The 20,994-nt window shown below is 41.3% G+C and overlaps 1 protein-coding gene across 2 annotated transcripts in view; it reads left to right on the top strand.

Annotated features, from left to right (window-relative positions):
- Nucleotides 1-20,994, top strand: part of PRKG1 (protein kinase cGMP-dependent 1) — an 837,851-nt gene that overhangs the window by 659,241 nt on the left and 157,616 nt on the right. For both annotated transcript variants that reach the window (XM_066620308.1, XM_066620307.1), the window contains exons 6-7: nucleotides 3,054-3,131; nucleotides 6,671-6,765. In XM_066620308.1, the coding sequence (XP_066476405.1) occupies nucleotides 3,054-3,131; nucleotides 6,671-6,765 (173 nt within the window). The remainder of the gene's footprint in view (nucleotides 1-3,053; nucleotides 3,132-6,670; nucleotides 6,766-20,994) is intronic.

Here is a 20,994-nt window from a genome sequence, read left to right as displayed (position 1 = left end):
TGCTTTTGTATTTTTAAATTGACAGAGGACAGCACCGTATCATCATACATGTTTACCTTATTGCCTTCCCTTCTTATTCCTAAGGACTAGCAAAAACTAATCACCATATGTGAGCAGGGTCTCAGGGTGCCATTGCTGGTTTGCAAAGCTGGTTTGCCGTTGCAAAGCTCTGCATTGCACCACCATTTTACTTACAAATGTGATGGCACATTGGGTGCTGCCATTACTCTACCAGGTAGGTATTCTCATTGCTGTGGTTCTTTGTGAACCCTCCAACCTGACTGAACCCTGATGCCACATGAGCAGTGCAATCCTAACTCATGCTGGAACAGGCAGGCTGGTGGGCCTATACTGCATCCAGTGCAAGTTTGGGGCTGGCTGCAGGCAAGGGGAAAAAATTCTCCTTACTCCAGGTAACACTGCAGCACTATCTCCCGCTCCCCGTCCACCCACCATCCTGCCCACTGCCCACCCTCCCCCACCTCGAAATGCCTCCTCTTCGCCTCCTCCCTGCCCTTCCCACACACCCCCCAGACCCCTGTGCCCTCCCACAAGAGTGGCATGGAGGTGCTTTATGGCATTTTTGCGACAATCAATTGGCCGGTGGAAGGGACTTGCTGAGTGGGCACATTGGATTGCGTCCTCATTCACATTTGAGACCCTGGTTGTATTTAAGCAAAATGAGAACAATCTCACAGACCTGGATGATGTAGTGATTAGCTTTTTTATTTTTTAAAGGTTTAAAGGTTCAAACTGATAAATTAATTTCACAAAGGAGTAGGAATTTCAAAATGCACACCTGTCTAATCCTTACCAATTCAGCAACTCTGTTGCAAATGAAATTCAATGTCAATTAGAAGTGTGTCATTGCCAGTAGTGTAACAAAATAAGTTATGTTTTGCTGTGGTGGTTTCTCTGCCACATAGTGTTGCCAATAGACATCATTTGGAGCATGATTACGATGGGATAGGATGGGATGGAGAGGAATGCAGAAAACATCATAATGCTATTATAGAAGTCAATGGTTCATCTTCACCTGAAATACAGTGTGACATAGTGGTGACCTTATCTCAGAAAGGATATTGCATGACTGAATGTAGTTCAGAGAAGGGCAGCTGGGATGATTAAGAGCATGGAGTCTGAAAAGAGTGACAGTGAGAGATGAGAAAGAGAAGAGAAATACAAAATAAAGAACAGTATGTGCTGCTTTTTCTGGGACACTTGAAGAAAGAAGCAACTTTGACTTTGTGTAATGAAACAATGAACTGTTTGCCTCCAGGTATTAGCAGCATCAAGAAATTAATTTGCATATATTTAATTAAGGTTTATAGCAGTCTTTATGCCAGCAGTTCATAATTCTGAAACCCTATCTTGAAAAATTTATTGTCTTGTACAAAATATGAACAGGAAGACAGCAGAAAACCATCACAAAACCTGAAGTACGTTTTTGGATATTTTGAATCAATTCAGGGCATAATTAGCTATAGTGTTTGCAGTTTTCAAAATTTTATTTATTTATTTATTTATTTATTTATTTATTTATTTATTAATCCTTTTTGGCTACTTAAATATACTTGACTAAGGTCTCATAGGTTTTTTTTTTTCTTTGATAAGGAATTTTCATTTCTACTCCAAGGCTGAAAATTTCTCACTAAATCAATGTGTTATTTACATTAAAAAAATAAGTGGTAGGTAGATAATCCTACCAACAATTCAACTGAAGAATATTACTATTTCTAAGCCTTGGAGTTAATGGGAGCTTCCATGGCATGACTAATTTCAACTTTGGGAGATGATTTTCATCAGAACTGCTATATGAACATAACAAAATACTCCCGTCTCACATACCATAGTACTGATCCTTCCACAGTTGCTGCTTTTTTGAATGGGGTTAAGATGAAAGTAGAAATGATGTGTTTAGTTTCATGAGAAGTTTAAGCCTTATTCTCCTTTTCAAAAGAATCTTATTCTAACAGAAGTGTTCACAGTGATTGATCATAATCCCTGAGCCCCAGAAAAGGCCACAAATGTAGGTTGTTTTGTCCATCACTAATAGTTCTGGCCTAGATAACAAATAGATGATAAATATTTCTAAGTCGCTCTATGGCTACTTAAAATTCTTTGTTCAATAGGCAAGTAACCAAAAAATGAATCAAAGCTGTTACCAGTTAAGTTTTGCCAATACAGATTCACACTGGAAAGGATCACTTGTAAAATAACAGCTCAAAAATACCACTGATCACAGAAAAGTTGAGCAATAGAATTACTGCTGCAAACAACTTGTGTCACAGTGCAATCCTAACAGGCCAGTGGGCCTGCACTGCATCAAACACAAGTTTGGAGCCAGAAACAGTGCAACCTAAACCAAGGGGAAAAATTTCCCCTTATCCCATGTCACACTGCACTGGCCCCAATGGGTCTACTTGGCTCTGAGCCACCTAAGGAGGTGGCGCAGATCTGAGTAGAACAGAGTGCTGTCTGGGAATGGGGTCAGGATCCGGCCTAACTGCCAGATCCTGGCCCCGCCTCTTGCTCCCTACCTGCTCACCCCTGAAACGGCTCCTTGCCACGCCTCCCCCAGATCCCTGCATCAGCGGAGCTTGGCTGACGCAAACTTACTCTGCCAGGGCTGGATCCGGCATGGGGAGGCCAGCACAAGTCCTTGCGCAGCCTCCCCAACTCTAAAGTCGGCACACACATGCCTTATGACATGTTTGTGACACCCTTGGGTCAGCACAACTGACTTGTTCCAGCCTAACCTAGGGGTTAGGATTGCACTCTTAAACAATTGTATACAACAATGATCATGGAATAAATAGTCTGATGAATACTAGCAATGAACAAGATGCCAATGTTTGTTTTTAAAGAAAAGGAGAAATTAGTTGTTTTGGTCCTCACTATAGGTAGATTCTTAATCACACAAGATGCTGGACTTGGAGAAAATTCATTTTGGGTTGTTGTGTCCCTCTGGTTTATCTTATGAAAATGCAAACCTGAAAGCTGGCCAGCAGGCTCTGATTGCTTTTGTTCTTGTAAATTTTTGTTTTTTGCAGACACACTACGAAAATGGAGAGTACATTATCAGGCAAGGTGCTCGAGGGGACACTTTCTTCATAATCAGCAAAGGCAAGGTAAGCTCTTGTGACATCCTGTTTAAAGCAAATGTCAGAGGCAGTGGTTGCATATTACAGGAACACAACACCAGCCATTGCTACTTCTCATGAATTGCCAAGGGGGTTAAGGTTTTTCACATTTAATTTAGACATTGTAACTTAATGTTGGCGACAGAAACTGGCCTCTCCAAATAAAAAAAGGCCTATGTGTCATGGATATTAACACTATGGCACACATCTTTTTCCCACCACAGGAATTATGTGGGTGGGTGGTTGTTAAAACTAATTTGCATGTTATGTTTTCTAGAGATAAGATGATGCAAGTGAGCCCACTATTTCTAAATAAAATATAAGCCTATTGGCTGTGATCCAACAAAACATGTCCAGGAGATCTATGCTCAACTAGGTTTTTCTGTATCTCTTTTGTCACATTGGCTAAATTGGACCATATTGTAAACAGCTTTAGAAACTAAAGATTTAAAATCTTGGTTCATATGTAAATGTGCTTACTGAATCATGGTTGTCACAAGAATTCATTGCAGCTGACAGAATCCTGAAACCCATCTCCTATCAGGGACAGGTCATAAGAGTACAATATTCCAATTATGACTTGCCTGAATGGGTTTTTCATTTGTTTTCTGTTTGGATTACATTGGCTTACATGGTTTGTTTTTCCGCATTTTGTTACAGCTTTTGTACCCTTTTAACAATTTTACTGTGCTGTGTGTAATGGTATGTAGAATGTTTCATGCCAGAAGGGATGAACAAGATTAGTGATGGACCAAACTGTAAGTGAGGTCCAAAATCCTACTCCTGTAGTGCATTTTATTGCAGAGAAGGAATCTGAGGGACAGAAAGGGTCTAGAGGTGCATGCATATTATAATCATATAAGGTGCATGCTATTAAACTGATGGCTGCCTCCATCTCATTATGATTAATCTGAGCTGCATTATCCTGTATACTCTTGAGCTTCTCATCTATTGGATGTGAACTTTGCCTTGAATATTTGCTTAATGTGGAGGCAAATTAGAATTAGCAAGGACTATTTGTACTGTTAACTGAACATCATGACACTAATGTTGGGTATTTGCTTTAGTTCTAAAAACATAAGTTAAACAAATGTGTTAGAGTTAAATAAAGTGAGGCCTTTATGTTAAGTAAACTGTGTAGATAATTTGTTTCCATGGTCTCAGCAATTGATCCCATGTGGACAGACACCATACCTACGTTAATGCGAAATCAACTGCAGTTTTGAAGTTCACATCACTAATGTGATTTGTATAGTGTTACATAAATCTTAAAACCTAATGTGGTATGGCAAACTTAGGACTGCCAGCCATAGCTGCTTCCCTATAATATTTCTAAAGAGAGATATTCTGGAGATATTAGCATACTAGAGAGATACTGTAAGCATACAAAATTGTGCTTACAATAAGGCTAATTGAAGGCTTACCCACCCACCACTGCAACCACCCATCTTAGTTGGCCTCCAAACTTATTACTTGCTATTATTGCCTCCTCCTAATTAAATTAAAGCTAAGTAAAAATGGGGTCCCACTCTAGGCCACCACTCTTTGTGCACCACCCAATGAACACTCGACACAACACATCGGCGAGAGTGGGCCACTTTATTAACAAACAGTTACAGAAAAGGGAGAAAAGAGATATCGAGACCTGCAGCTGTTATTGCAGTGAAGCATCTGTAATGCAGAGGCGGGATCATCGAGAGACACCAGAATAACATCTGGCCCCTGTGCCGGACATTGCACCTGACTCAAAGCCTTGCCCTGTTCAGGTGGCTCAGCTTATCCCTGTCAACTCCGCAAAGGGCCAAGGCAGCCAGATCGCACAGTACCATCTTGCATCGCTGAGCCTCTAGGCAGCCCCTAGAATCTAGGCCCTCATGCTGCTGGGCCCCTGAGGACTGGAAGTGGAGGCAGCTGTGGTACGGGATACATGTGTGTGCACTTGTACATGCTTGAAAGTCAGGATAGGAAGCAGTAATTCAACTCGCCTCAGGTACGTGGGTGACTTGACTGGTCCTGTGGGAGGCAGTGAAAATAGTGTTTACATGGAAACAGTGTTTCCCCAGGGAACAGGCTGTCCTTTTCAGTTTCACTAATCAGTTACTGGGTCTAGTGGTACTCAGTAGGACATGATATCACTGTGTTTCACGTCTCCCCAGCCCATTCTTCCTTATTATCTACCAGTTGTGGAGAGGGGAAGACTTGCAGCACAATGACGTCAATAGTCAATATGTCTAATAACATTGAGAATTCTGAGATATTGTGAAGGAATGCAGAAGGCAGGGACAAGGAGCTGCCATTTTTGACGATGACCCAGTATCTGCCATAACATTTAGTTCTACTTTGTTAAACTTTTGTAAGAAAAAAATATTTAACAAAATGCAGTTTCTTCCATACCTAAGAACTGAACATGATAAATGGTTTAGAGCCCAATCCTGAGCTCTGTGCGCCAGCTTACCGCCGGCATGTAATGTCACGAATGTGCTGTAAAGCGGGGCTTTTTGCAGGGCTCAGCACCAGCCCAGCACTGGAGCTAGCACCACTAGAAAGCCAGTGCTCCACTGCTCAGCTGCTGCCCAAACCACCGGGCAGTGGAGAGGTGTCGGAGGAGGTGGGGAGGAGGTGTTCCAGGGCAGGGGGTGGGGGATGGCAGGAGAGGGTGGGGAGGAGGCATGTTGGGGGAGAGAGTGGGGAGGGAAAGGGTTGGCTACATGTTGGGCCATGTGTCCCGACACGGAACAGTTTGATTCTGCGGCAGCTCCAGAGCTGCTGCAAAATAGAGTAAACCCATTGCAGGTCTACTTTCCTTACCCGGGAGAAGGGGGTTGAACATCCCCTCCTCTGCGGAGCTGCCTGTGCTGCCTGGTTGTGCTCAGGATGTTGCGGCAGCCATTTTCAGTGCCACGGCAGCCCCACGCTCTGGGCAACTCAGGGTTGGGCTGTCAGTTTCATTCACATGCTTTTACTTATTCACTTCGAAAGTACAATGTAGGCAATGATCCCAATATAACTATGTTATGTGCATCTAGTGGAACACGACAGTTAGCAGTTCTGGATGAGCTATGGTCCATATTACTATCCACTTCAAAAGATGTTTCTAGATAGTTTAGGCCCCCCCCCCAATTTGGATAGAAATGCTTATTCAAATTAGTTTGCATGTCCTGCTTTCATATAAGGATCTTGGTCATTGGATATACACAATTTATCCTGGTATTAAACACTTTCCAAAGTGTAATATTCCAATAGGATAATACTAGGAAAGTGCTTGTATGCTTTTCCTAATTGCTCAGTGTGTTACAATTTCTCCCTAATCTTGAAAAAAGCAAGGTAAACTAGCATTACTGCCACTATACTGCAAAGGAGGACCACAGGTTAGAGACAGTAGTCTAGCAAAGGCCACCCAAAAAGTTCATCACTGAGCTAGACTGAAAGAGTGGCAAGGGATTATTCCTCTTGCTCTTAAATGCTACACAACCCTTTGTCAGAACTGATTCCTTTTCTTTATCTTTCTTTATATTATTTCTAATCAGGTAAATGTTACTCGTGAAGATTTGCCTGGAGAAGATCCAGTCTTTCTCCGTACTTTAGGAAAAGGAGATTGGTTTGGAGAAAAAGCTCTCCAGGGGTAAGTATTAAATATTACTTTGATGATTGGTCCTGGGCAATTGAAAAATTAGTTAGCATCAGAAGGACATTATAATAAAAACTGCCCTGAGAGTATAAGTTAAAAGCTAGAGCAAACAGACTTTGCTATCAAGGTTTCTCTCATAGTCTTTGTATTAAATTAAAAGCTGATTGTGTTTCAGATAACTCTTCAAAGCAATATATAAACTTTTCTGAAGAGACCAAATCATGTTACTCTGTAATCAACATTGGGTTGTTTTCTTGTGACACCTTAATTTTGTGTTTTATTTTTCCTGCTTCCTTATCTGCGTTCATCTTTTTTTTTCCAAATGTTGTAACAAACGGAAATGCTTGAAATAAATAACAGGGAGGAGGGAATAGGTGAGAGTTTAAAAAATATATAGTTCCAAGATTTGAAACTTTATCACTGTGGTAAGTGCTAAAATGGTAAATATTTTTGCAGCCATGGCCAGTGAGAGCTGCCAACCATCATTGTCAGTTAACCAAGTGGAAGGTGTTTTCCTTCCCTTGACTGGAAAAGCTGACAGGCAGTGGTGGGGGTAGGGGATATCTCTCTCAGCGTTGCGCAAGTGTGTGGTTCCTGCCTAAACATGTGCCCTGTGTGAGTTGATATCACGAATGGCACATCCTCCATTCAGCAGCTGTGTGGTAGCATAGTGCTGGGCGGGAGGTACTTCAATAGCCTCTTGGCACTTACAAGCGGGAATTTTACCTCAGCCAGTGATGCGGTTCCAGGGCGACCAGATGTCCTCTTTCTCCATGACATGTCCTCTTTATTTATCCTCCTTTTGCCTATGAGTGGCTTTTGCAGGCAGTGCAGAGCCTTCTTGTAATTAATACATACATTGATGGTCAATCCTCCTTGGCAATCATTCCAATGTGGCCCACACTCGCTACATGTTTTTTGGTCTAGTGCGACTGTTGTCCAGTGCGGCAGTCCCTGTTTTTTAAATGACCTGGAAAAGGTATCTGACCAGCGAGTAGCCGGTTGGCCGTGGGTTCTTTTGACATGGTATGGGACCCAGTGGGTGCATGCGTGTAATTAATAAATTATAAATTATATGTAATATAGTTTTAAATGTAAAAGTAGTAGCATACTGTAGTATACTATAGTACTATAAGTAGTACAGTGTTTAAATTAAGTACATAAAATCAATGCATGTGTGTTTTTAGCTTTTGTTTTGTCATGCACTACATTTTTCTTGGATCTCCGACATTTTGGGGAGCCTTGTCCTCTTTCGTGGTTATGACATCTGGTCATTCTGGTTCTAACCAGTGAACCATGTCTCTGGCCTCCGCCACACTTTTGTTTTCCTTCTTTGATTACATCATTTTTGATAAATAAATAAAAAATAGAGTTGTACATCTTTTTAAGCACAGGCGTGTGCTGCTTAACAACCATTCGACGGACCGCATATATGATGGTGGTCAAAGCACAATAAAGATGCTCTTAATGAGGTAATCCTATCTCCCATACTGGCAGCAGAGTGTCTGTTTACACAACAGAGAGGCTCTTAATGCAAAGAAGAGGCAGTCTATCTCCAGTAGCCTGTACAGCAGCTGGTGTCTGGCAGGGAGTATCTGTTGACACAACAAAGGCACTAGATTGGGCTGAATGTTCACTTAATGACCTAATCGCATAACAATGGCAGTCAGAGAATGTATATCCGTCGTTAAGTGGTGCACACCTGTACAGATATAACCTAATTATCCATGGATTTTTCACTTTTTATCTCAATGTGGTGAGAAGGGCCCTTTCATTTAAAGGAAAAACGTCCTTTAACAATAGCCTCGTTAATGCAAGAGAGGGCAGCTGGCTGACAATCCATCAATCATTCTCTCACCAGAACAACTTCACTTCAAGGCAAGTAGCCCCTCCCTTCCCCCTGAGCACATAAAAGAAAGATAATCACTTTGCATTTTTTCCCAGTACTGAGCTCAGGGTGAAGGGAGGGGTCGCTGGCTCAGAGTGAAGCCTTTCTAAGTGCCTGTAGAGAGACTGATTGATGGATTGTCTGCCTAATGACTCTGTCTTACATCACAAAGGTCAGCAAGGCTGTTTTTAAATCGCCCAGCAAAGGGATATTGTTTTTTAAAGGGATTTGCTTTAATGCAGTTTTTGCCATCCAAGTGAGTTCTGGGAACAGAACCCTTGCAAGTAATGAGACTCAACCTGTAATCTACTTTATGATCTACTTTTAAATATTTCAGTATCAGTTCTGTGCATTTTTATTAGGAAGCTCAATTGAACAAAGTGGCAGTTTCTTCTACACAGACATGCCATAGAATTAGTACTTGTTAAAAGTAAAATTTGATTGTACAATTGTATTAATACTGACAGGAAATATAACTATATCTTGCCCATAAACTCTAGAGTGCTTTTCCTTCAATATTGCTGTTTGGTATTATTTTATAAACTATTCCTCATTCGTTTATTAACTTATAAATGTGTGGCATCTTTCCGGAATAGATCAAATTAATCCATTTCACTAAAAGACCAGATGTTCAGAGTGGAAGAGAGAACTCTCCTAAGCATTTTGTATTGTTATTGGTGTTACTGACATCACAATTCTTACACTGTAATCCCAATGCTATTTTTTTCATTCCCAGTTTTACTTGTTAGGTGTGCTAAGTTAAAATTAATTCACTAACAACTCCCATAGGCAATTTGAATCTATCAAAATATTCAGCTTCAAATTTTCTTGGTTTTTTAGATAAAGGTGACACTATGGGATTATTTATGAAGTTTACAGGGAAAAGTGTAATGATGTACATGCCTTTTGAATTAAAATGCATTGCTGAACTTCTGCAAGGCCCACAGTGTTCTGTTTGCAACCTTGTTTGAACAAGGTTTGATTTCCTTTTACTAGTCAAATTACTTACATTTATCTATATGTCAATGAAATACGCTGGTGAATAGTTGTCCAAGATAAGCAGCTGCCATATTATTTCCACAAATCTGCTCATTTTTCACCACCTGTGCTTTAGCATTTAAAAACAGTTTCAAAACCTATTTTGTATCTTAGATGTGTGCTGTTCATTGATTCTCATACTCATACATGTCATAGTTTTGACATGTGGTGAAGCCACAACGTAAGCACCTCATGTGCCTGATGTTGGCAATGTAGTTTGGAAACCTTCTGGAATACCAGGCCAGCACCAAGAAGACCTTACTTCAACATCCCACATATCTGGCTTAAAAAAAAAATAAAGGGAATTTCAGCTGAATATCTCAGGAGATCCCTGCTGGATCAGGCCCAGGGCCCATCTAGTCCAGCTTCCTGTATCTCACAGCAGCCTACCAGATGCCTCAAGATACTTGCATCTTGCTGCCACTCCCTTGCACCTGGCATTCTATTTATCCTTGCACACCCCAACGAAGATACTGTAGAGCCCTCAGCCTTACATCCTGCCACTATAGCCTCATCTCAGGCTGGTGTGAATGCCCTTTTTTAAATCCATTTTTTCCTCCCTATTTTTCCTTATTTTTGGACACTTTTAATCCTCCCCCATAAGTTTTTGTGCTGGTTCAGTAGCCTAAAAGCTACTAGAACATCAGTCTTTATCCTATGCTTGAAACACTATTCTCAGACAGATGTGCTGGATCTGGATTTGAGCCCCCCTCCATGTCAGCCAAACCTCCCAGCAAGACAAAATCTTCAGCCAATGCATGTATCAGGGAAAGTAGCCAGAGAAAGCAGAATGAGGGAAGGTGGCTAGCACTCATGCTTTGTCATATCTGATCACTCATGGATGCTACTACAGTTTTGATTTCAATTTTAAAAAACTCTCTGCTTGCCTGGGAGGGTGGTTTTTCCCAGACCCATCTGACTGGTCTCTTTGGCCTGGGATGGTGGCAGCAAATAGAACTGCTGTACTGCTTTCCCAGAGAGAAGAGATGCTTGGAGAGTAGCAGCCTGTGAAAGTTAGCCCAACAGAATGTGTTGGCTCAACAGCTTCCTTGTACTCGGGAACTTAGAAGAAAAGAAGCCAGAAAGGAAAGGGGCTGTTGGCCCTGGGTGCCAGCTGGCATGGTGGTCCTTGATGGCAGCTGGAATGGGGGGGACGGGACGGACTTTAGGCACCACCAGCAGGTTGACAATCCATAGTCGGCAAGGATGACAAAGGATAATCCAGGAAAATGATCCAGGAATGATCCAGGAACTGATAACATGAAGATCAGGGATTCTAGGTGGGATGACCCATTCTGGGCACTGCTTATTTTTGACTGACTGACCCGTGACTGCTCTTTCCTCATGATGAAAACATTCACTGGAGATCAAATTTTATGACAGTGCCATTGTTACCTGTGCTATGCAGACCCATTTCTTTGGTTTCACTGTCACAGCTTTGCAAGTACCTTTTGCCATTGGCAAAACTTCTGCAGAACCAATTCACTGCTACCCACAACCACAGTGTGACTCCTTCATTCCCCCTTGAACTCTGCAAAGCCAATTGTCTTTCTCCAGCCTTATCTTGATGGGGGAACGTGAAGCTTTGTTGATGGCAAATTTAATTTCACTGTTGGATGAGGTTGATCTGCTTTGCTATCTGATGGATGGTTTGAAAAATTCATTGGTCCATTCAATTTGCTGATATATATATTTCTTTTTTTAAAAAAAATCTTGTTAATGCCCTTTTGTCCACTAGCTTTGTTATGCTGCTCCATGCATGACATTTTCTATTATAACAGCTACTTTATGTTGTCTGATAAATATCTACACCGTGTTATGTATCATTATCACACTGCAGTAACTTAAATTAATGTCATAGTGATCTTTTGTGTGTTCTGTATGCGGACAAGGGAAAGGAACCTTTCCACCAGGTTCTCATAGAAACTAGGACTGTGTGCAAACCAGAGTAGTTGACACTTAGATTTATGCAGTTTTGCATGAAAGACTATTTGCCTTGTATCTTCTGGCCCTCCTTACACTCTTCTGCAGAATATGAAGTTTCTTTTTGCCAGTATTTGTATTGTAGTGGTGAAGATTTACCATGGGTAGTAAGAAAAAAAAACAAACATGATGAGAAGTTAGAGCTTGAATTTTATAGAGCATAAAATCTATAAAAAGTTTTGTGATTTGTAAGAAGAGCTTCCGTGAAAACATTTTCTGAACATCTTTAAGATGAAGATCATTACCTGAAAAACAAAGAAGGGTTACAGCACTAATGTACTGTACTTTGAGCACTACTGCTGATTTGAGTGGGTATGTTGGTGTGTATTATATTCAGCAGTAGAAAGGTAAAGATTCATTTATAATCTTTGCATTTCAGCTATTTTCTGATCAAGATCCAATGAGACCTTCTGTATCAGCAATGTATTTTTCAATTTATACATTTTCCATCACACAAAAATGTATAATAAATTTGATAAATTAAAAATATCCAAAAATCAACAGTATCAAGGAGTTTTCTCAAGATCCAACAGATCAAATAGGTTTTATGCAGAAGAAATATATCTTGTGAGGCAGAATAATATGTTGCACAACTTGGGCTGCAATCCTATACACATATTCCTGGGAGAATCCCCTTTAAACAACATGAGACTTACTTTGTACTGGGCAATTCCTTTGCAGGGCTCCCCAAGCCTCAGAATGGCTAAAAATAGCTATCACGACCCACTTCCAGTTTGTGATTGTGAAATTGGAAGTGGTCATGAATACTATTTTTAGCCATTCTGAGGCTTGGGGAGCCATGCAGATGTGTCCACAGGCTCCCCTCACCCCCAGGAGGCTAGTGCTGTCCCCCAGGTAGATAAGAAACCCCTTAGTTGTAGCGGCATTGCAATAGCTGTGGCACCATTGCTGCCATCCCTGCAGGGCCACTCCATGTAAGGGGGAATGCCGTGCTTCTGGTTCCCCTGGTGGGTCGTGACCCACCAGTTTGGGAACCACTGGTCTAAGAAATAGAAGCTAAACAAGAGGAAAACTAAAGTTATTCCCTGGACTCTAGTAAAGTAACTTCCCTGTGTTCAAGTGACTATATAAGTCTTCCAGGGAGTAAGCATTCTGGCATATCAAGGATTGTGCTGTTACTGAACTAGATGAATATTTACTGTAGATACTTGTCTATAAGGCAAGAAATTTCTTCCAATAAATCAAGCTTAGATCATCTCCTTGCTTATCTGCGAGGTTATGCCTGCTCTGCCCTCCTGCATGCTGCAAATGAAACTGTCAGGGGCCAGCCCACCCACAAGCCCCTGACTTACCTGAAGGGGATGGCTTCGCAGCGCTCAACCCCAACAAGTTCTCCAGGAGGACCCGCAGCAATTTCACTGCTCTAGAGGGGGCAACAGGAGGTGACAGACCCCAGCCAGGGCAGGGGCTGCAGCCACCACCCCAACAGGAAGGTTGGATGGAATGAAAAAAACCCCGACTGCCCCCCGCAGCCAGCCACTGCCTGCCCTCAACCAAGGCAGGCGAGGGGAGAAGGAGGAGCCTCTTTCGCTCCCTGACCAAAGTCCCCACTATACAAGGAAGCCAAGCAGCCAAGCAGTTTCTCCTTAGGACAAAGGGCGAGGAAGTCACCAGCTGGAGACACCCACAGCAGGCTCTGCCCCATGGGCGGGACTACCGTGCTCTCCAGTGGGGGAGAGAGCATCCTGTCCTGTAGGACAGGCAAAATAGAGGGGCTAAAATGCTTCCAACCTGGCAGGCAGCTGCCTTCTGCTCCCTTAGACACCAGGGAATGTATTGGGAGAACAGGGACCAGTATCCCTTTAAGGCCAACAAACGGAAGGAGGAGGAGCCAGGTGAAGCTGAGGAGCTCCATAAAGCCAGGGAGACCAGTGATGACAAGCAGTCCGAGGGAAGGCTGTCTGCCTGAGAGCCCTTAAGTCACCATGCATTGACTATGGGGGGGGGGGGGAAGCAAGCAAAAAGTGAATGGTCAGCTTCCTTCATTCTCTTCTTTACTAGTTCCTACTTCTCTTCCCAGCAGCATCACACCCCCTCCCTGATTTCTCTCTCGCGCACGCATCACCTCCCTCTGCTTTTCCTCTCCTCTCCTTCTCTTCCCTCCTCACTTTCCCTCTCTCCTTTTGCTACCCACAGGATGCTCAGGTTGGTGTCAGTATTGGAAACAGGTGTACACGCGCCTTCCCCAACAGCTATGGTGCATCATGTCTTCAATGCATCAGCCCAGTCTGGCAAGCAAGTCTAATCCTCCTGAGCCAGCTTGAGTCATTCCTTGTTGCTTGTCTCTCGACTGTGAGAGACAATTGCACACTCCCAGTTATTTGTTATATGTTATAAGTGGAGCCTCTGAACAACACACCAGGCACCTTAAAGAAAGATTTGATTAATGGTTCTACTAGTATGTTGTTTACAGTGCGCTCAGGGTGACCAGATGCAGTGGAGAACAGAGTGCGTATACCTTTAACTTTTGTAGAGAAGAGGAAATTTTGGCAGGTGCAGCTTTTCAAACTCTTCCATGTTGAGCTGCACCTGCCAAAATTCTGCTAAAAAAGGTCCTCAGTTGCTCTCTGTCCTCAATTGCATCTGGTCACCCTGAATGAACTTACTCTGATAGTGTTACAAAAAGGTTGTGAAGACCAGAATTAAAAAAGTTAATGAATAAAAATGTATCTTATGAACTTTTACTATATTTTTAATAAATTAGCGACTGTACAGTTCTCAGGTAACAATTACTGGTAGGTTATTTTTCAGGACCTGGCCTCAGGTAAAATCAGACAAAACTATAGTCAGACACCCCCCCTAAGTTTAACCCCTGACTTATCTGAGGGTCATAAAAGATTCCGTGATTCTGGGCTCAAAACTGCCATCGACTTATCTGTGAGATCAACTTATGGGTAGGTGTCTAGGGTAGTCATAATTGCTTCTCATTTATTCAGATTTAAAATGTTGAAGCACCTTGTCAAATTCAAACATGTGCACTTAAAAGTAAATACATGACTGGAACATGATGCAAAAAAGGCAAAGTGTACAATGTACAGAGAAGCCACATGAAGGGGAGCTGTATAAGAGCTCTTCTGTGACACCATATTAGAGCTAAGGGCATCTGACTTAGAGGTTATGTTCTCAAGCTCCAGTCAGCATCTGGAGCCTGAAGGAGTGGAAAGGCTAGATACAATGGATATGGTTCTGTTGACCTGGTAAAAGCAAAGGTCTTTGCTCCTAGGTTTTTTACCAGTTCTGAACAAGAGGCTTCATTCTGCCTGCCAGGCACTGGAGCCAATGTACCTGAAGATTGCTCCAAAGCTTGGATGCACAAAGTAAGTCATTAGGCTAGATCTCAGCCTCAGAACATAAGGTTTCTGATTCAAGCCTGGAGTTATGGCAGTCATATTCATTTTAGTGGGACTTCAGGGAGAACCTCAGGGAGAATTCTACCCAGCATTCTATGCAACATTGCAAGGTAATTGCACCTTTTTTTTTTTTTTTTGCCAAACTTCAGGTACAAATTGAGATTCTGTTGGAGCTGGTCTCCCATTACAAATAGAAGCAAGCTGCTTTCTCAGTCTGTTGTTTCTCAAATGCTTTCTAGTTTCCTCTTCACTTGACAGGCATGATAGCCTATTACAAATCACTTGTTGGGACAGATAATACATGTTTTAATTTACTGAATTCATTGCAATCTGCAGCCCTTGCAACGCCTGAACAGTTGTATATTTTAATGCCATTTGAATGTCCTTCAGTAAATTTATCATTGAATATCAACATGGTGTATAAGATCTGGAAACGGTCTGATAGTTTAATACCATGCCTTTCATGTTTCCTTAACACATTTATCTGTGCTTCTGTGGGATGGTAGCATTTATTTGACAATATATCAACCAATCTAGAAATCTTCTAATAGTATCTGCTAGTGACATTGATATAAAATAAAAAAATAACAAATGCGGAAGTGATCTAGCCCAGTGTTTCTTAACCAGTTGTACGCGTACCACTGGTGGTACTTGAGGTGGTCTAGTGGTATGCACAGGAACCCAGGCACCCACCTTCTGGCAGTGAAGCTAGCAACACAACATATGACAAACAGTGGTAGAAGGCTCAGTTTAGCAGGAAGAGCTCCAGAGCATGCTTTTCATGTGTGCTCATAAAAGCCCTCCCTCCTCCCTGAGCCTCTTACCAGTGTTAGTTGCATCACATCTGATCTTCCCACCTATTGAAAGTGGTACTTTCTGAATTCTGAAAGTACTATCCTCCTATCTGAAAGTGGTACTTTCAATAGGAGGATGATGCAAAGTTGGTACAGCAGGGGAAAAACATAGAGAAATGCTGATCTAACCTATCCCTGCCATGATCCTCTGAAGGAACATATACCTTACTGGAGTTATCAGTTTGCCCCCAAAGACAATCCAGTTCTTTTGCTTCTTCCTAAAGTAGATAGCCAGCAATGGTTCATCTCAGGCTGTTGTTGGACACTGCCCTTTTACCACTGGCTTCCAACTCTTTACTGCTGGGCTGTGTCCTGGCACTAGGTTTCTGTCTCTCTCTCTCTCTCTCTCTCTCTCTCCCCCCCCCCCCCCATTTCAAAGGTATCATGACATCACCAGGCTGTATCTGATTTGTCTCAGGGTTTGGAATATACCCAACCTGGAAACCCCATCTGGATCATGGCCAAGTTGGAAGAAGTTATGGTGAAGGCTGAGAGGCGTTTCAGATATTAAAGATGAACATTGCCCCCTGCTGCATAGACTTTATTTATGTATACACCTTGCATAACTTTCTGATGTCACATTACTTCTGGATGGTACAAATAGGCAGAATGGGGAGTTGATTTTGCAGGTAAGCAGGAAGTGAAATGTTGCTGGGGGACAACTGTTCTCTCCTTTTTTCATCAACTGTTGGAATACATTGCCCAGAAATTTTTCATGTGCTGTTAGTATGCTGGCAATACCTAGTTCTGTCTTTCTGTTGGATTCAGAAAGGCAGTGGGGATGATGAAGAACGTGGATGTAGGTAAACAAATTGAGGATTAATTCAGATAAGATGAAGGTTATTTGGTTGAAAAAATAGCCACCCAGAAGTATGTGATCAGCTTGTTTTGGATGGGGTTGGACTCCCTCTTAACGGCAGGTTTGTATTTTGGAAATGTTGCTGGATCTGGCTTTTTCCTAGACACAAAATGTTGACTGTGGTCAGGTTTTGTTTTGTTTTTAGTAACTTTGGTTAGTGCACCAACTGCAGTCTTTGCTGGTGAAGGCTGGTTTTGGTCCACTTATCCAAGCCCTGGTTTCTTCTAAGTTAGACTACTGTAATTCCCTCTATACAGATCTGCATTTGAGCAGGGCTGGATTAAGCTAGTGTGGGGCCTATAGCTCATGTTATAAAGGGACCCTACATTTAAAAAAACACACATAAATATTAAAACATAAATGATTTACTTGCATAGTAGACTAATTCAATTTTTTCATTTGCTATAGAGCAAAATAGTACAAACTCTTCTGCTGTCATAGCCTGCTTTCTGGCATGTTTGCAACAGCCAGCACTGATGGGGTACGTGCTCCATTGAGGCACTGCCTGCAGTAAAGTTAAATTTGAACAAAACTATTCATTTGTATCATGCTATTAATTACATCTGAAATGATTATGTACCATGTAGCTCCCCCAACATATAAACAACAGGGTTGCAAGATTGTGAGATGATGATTTCACCAGAGAGCCTTCAGTAAACACAAGCAAGCATTAGTGTGGGACCCTTGAAAATTCAGGGTCCATAGGCATATGCTACAGGCTATACTATATGTTAATCTGGCACGACCTTTGTGGATTGTCAAGCATACTGCAAAATGCAGCAGCTTGACTGGTGAGAAGAACCCATTTGGGCTATCATGTGATACCTATGCTGTTTCAACTTCATTGGCTTCCAGTTTCGTTCTTCAATCTTTGGTGCTGGTTTTAGATTTTAAAGCTCTAAATGAGATTTTTCCCCTCTTCACATTTGTATTTGTTTAGTTACAATTATACAATTACAGCCTAGTAGAAGCAAATAGATTCCTTCAGCAGGCTGCAAAACTGCTGACCCTGTGTCAGATTCTGAAAGCAATCTGAAATCTGTGTCGGATTCTGAAAGCAACAGCCGATTTCCTATTGGTGTTCCACTTTAGCTAACTACAGCCACAAATTCTCACTTCTCTCTCTGTCTCTTCCTGTGACCAAATTCAAAATAAAACTGTTTCTAGTGGTCATTCTGTCCTTTTCAGGATGTAACTTGTAACTCTGACAAGTGTTACATTTCTAGGACTGGAGAAAAATTACAGGCTATTAAGAATCATTAAAGCTCATTTGTTACATCCCTGAGGGTGCAATCATAACCCCTTCTGTCAGTGCCAATGGGATATGTGCTGCATCCTGCAGTTGGGTGTCACTCACAGAGGCCTCCTCAAAGTAAGGGATTGTTTGTAAGTAAGGGATTCCAGTGCTGGAAAGCACTGGAAAGCACTGACATAAGGGGTTAGGATTGTGCCCTAACTTTCATCAAGTTTGTCAAGCAAAAATGAAGGCTAGGCCCATTAATGCTCTGAACACTGTATTGATTACATTGATCTAGTACATTTCAATAATGATCTGAGCTTCTGTAAATTTTCTGTAAGGAGCCTAGTTTAGACAAGATGCCATATCTCAATATAGATAGATGATGGTAGTCAGAGTTTTCTTTTGTTCTTATGACTGGAATTCTTATTAGCATTGAGCTAAAACTTCTGCAGTAATTTTTTTCAGTCCAGAAGGGAAGGCTGCACAAAACCTGTGCAGTATTAAAGTGTTTCACAGGTTCCACTGCTTGTTCATAGTCCTGAGAGCAGCAGCAGTGATCATGCTGCTTACAGCCATGTATCTTTAATTCCACATATCACTAGAAAGACAATAATGTTCTCTGCCTTCACTGTGAATTGTTTTTATGATTGTGACATGTAGCCTATGAGATTTGCTTATTTGATGCCATCTGAAACCATATCAGAGTGAGAGAAATGCATTCTGCCATTATTCTTGTGTCTCATGGGTAAGCATATGTACATATTTTTCACCTGATGCCCAGATAGCACCTGCTGCCAAGACCACAGGTTAGTAGTGAGACAAGTCCTCTTGTGGAATCGTCAAAATGTTCTTCCCCAGTTATGTACCCTGTGAAAGTGGTAGTAAAGTTGGAAAAATACATTTTGGCTCAGCACTAGTTCTTAGAGACACTTCTAGTCAATTTAAAGAAGTCTGACTGCAGTGTATGCAGCTGTCTCCAAAACTAAGGGAAAAGTTCATTTACGGTAAATGAAGCTAATGAATCTTCAGTAAGTAAACACAGAAAAGACAGCAGGGGAATATAAAATAGCATAAAATCAAATTAGCCTCTTAGGGGTTTGTTTCTTCTAATAAGAATAGGTAATTGGCATAGAACTATAAAGCAACTCGGATAATAAAATCAAAATTATTAAGCACAAGCATAAAAAAGACCAATGCTAATTTTTGTTGAGGATAAAAGGGTGAGCATAGTTTTACACTGTTTTTCTTTTTAATGCAGAACTTAATAAATACTTCTTTGTCTTAAAGGTCAAGGCCCATTTCCAGTAAAGCACCCATACAACAGCCAAGTCAAGTAGAAGAAACTGGAATCCCAGTATTCTGCTGTTTGGTGGGGAACCTGGAGCAAGGGAGACTGAATAGCTGTTGGGTGGGACTCCAGCTTTTTTATCCAACTATACTTGCCCAGTCAACTGCTGAAATGGGCTGGGGAATCACACATGCAGCACCTGTTCGTGCATGTGATTCCATGTACACATAGGGATTCATGAATAAAAATGTTTTCATGTGCGTTCAGTCCCTGACTGGATCTGTTTGACTAAGCATCAGCAGTTGTGTAGTATTTATGGTAATAGGTAAAGAACAAAATTCTGTACAGCTGTGTTTATTCATAGGATAATACACCAAACCCAAGTTCTTTAGATGGTTAGGAAAGGCTTTCCTGTTTCAAAAAGCTGGAAAATTTCTAGAGGTGTTACTATCTAAATTCTGAATCCACCTTTACTAAGATATTGTTGGAGAATCTAAACATGAAGGCTAGTGCATGAGGCAATAATCACAATGACTGGATGACATGATGTCTTTGTGTCAGTGTTTACAGCAGAAGATCAGTAGGAAACGGTTACAATAAATTACTTAACTAAAAGGACTATAAGTGAAAGTTGTAAAATTGATGTTGCTTGAAGAATTAACAGAAGAGGCTTCCTAGATATCTAGCAGAGATGTATTAGTAATACTTAATGAGTCTGACTTCAATGTGTGGCATTGGCGGGTTGGAAAAAAACTTCCCAACATTTATTGCCTATATGTATGACTGCCATAATTATCTATAGATACTTCAAAATTGCATTGTTTAAAAATATCATACTAAATTTAGCTTGTTTATACTGTCAGAGACAGCTGAAACGGAAAGGTTACAAATGTGAAAGCTGGTCACATTTTACTCAAAAATAACCTTCTTGTGATGGACATAGAACTAGGGTAAGGGAGATTATAGCTTCATTTAAAAACATTGAACTTAAAACTCAAGAACATAGTTAACACATTCTCTCTCAAATATCTTGAGCATGCAGGTAGCTTAAAAAGCAGCTATGCTGAGCCTACAAATAAGTTCAGATTCTATTTATATTCTTGCTTGGTAAAAGTATTTATATGGAGACTTCATTTTAAAGTTTCCGTTGTATATAACTTACTACTTTATTATTAACTTATACACTCAGTACACTATGATAATTTTAAACTTTTAATATGAAAATCTTACTTTTACATAAGCATAGAAATGTAGAAGTAAAATATATTTGTAGTATTGATGGTGTCAACAGAGACTAGTTTAATTGAGTTCAAGGGCATAGTCCCATGACATTAAGCACTTCTACATACCATGGATGTCAATGAGAAAGTTAAGTACACCCTCGGCTTGCAAAATAAATACAAACTACTGAAGCTTGATGTAGCCAAGATTAAATACTGCTTTGTCTGATTCATTTCTAAGGAAAGGTTATCATATGATATCATATGCTGTTCACCTGCCCCACGGTACAGTGGCACCAAAACAGCCACCGCTGCATCCTGCAGGCAGATGAAGCACTCAGAGGTCTCCTCAGGGTGAGGGAACATTGGTTCCCTTACCCTCTGTAGTGCCCCCACAGCCCCTATTGGTCTATTCAATAATTGGTCTATAAAATTGCTGGCACAGATCTAAACCTGCATAGGGCTTTCAGACGTTGGACGGT

This window comes from Tiliqua scincoides, chromosome 3 (assembly GCF_035046505.1).
Source record: "Tiliqua scincoides isolate rTilSci1 chromosome 3, rTilSci1.hap2, whole genome shotgun sequence".
In the NCBI taxonomy this organism is placed as follows: domain Eukaryota; kingdom Metazoa; phylum Chordata; class Lepidosauria; order Squamata; family Scincidae; genus Tiliqua; species Tiliqua scincoides.
The sequence above is the reverse complement of the archived record's forward strand: the minus strand, read 5'-3'. Positions and strand labels throughout refer to the sequence as shown.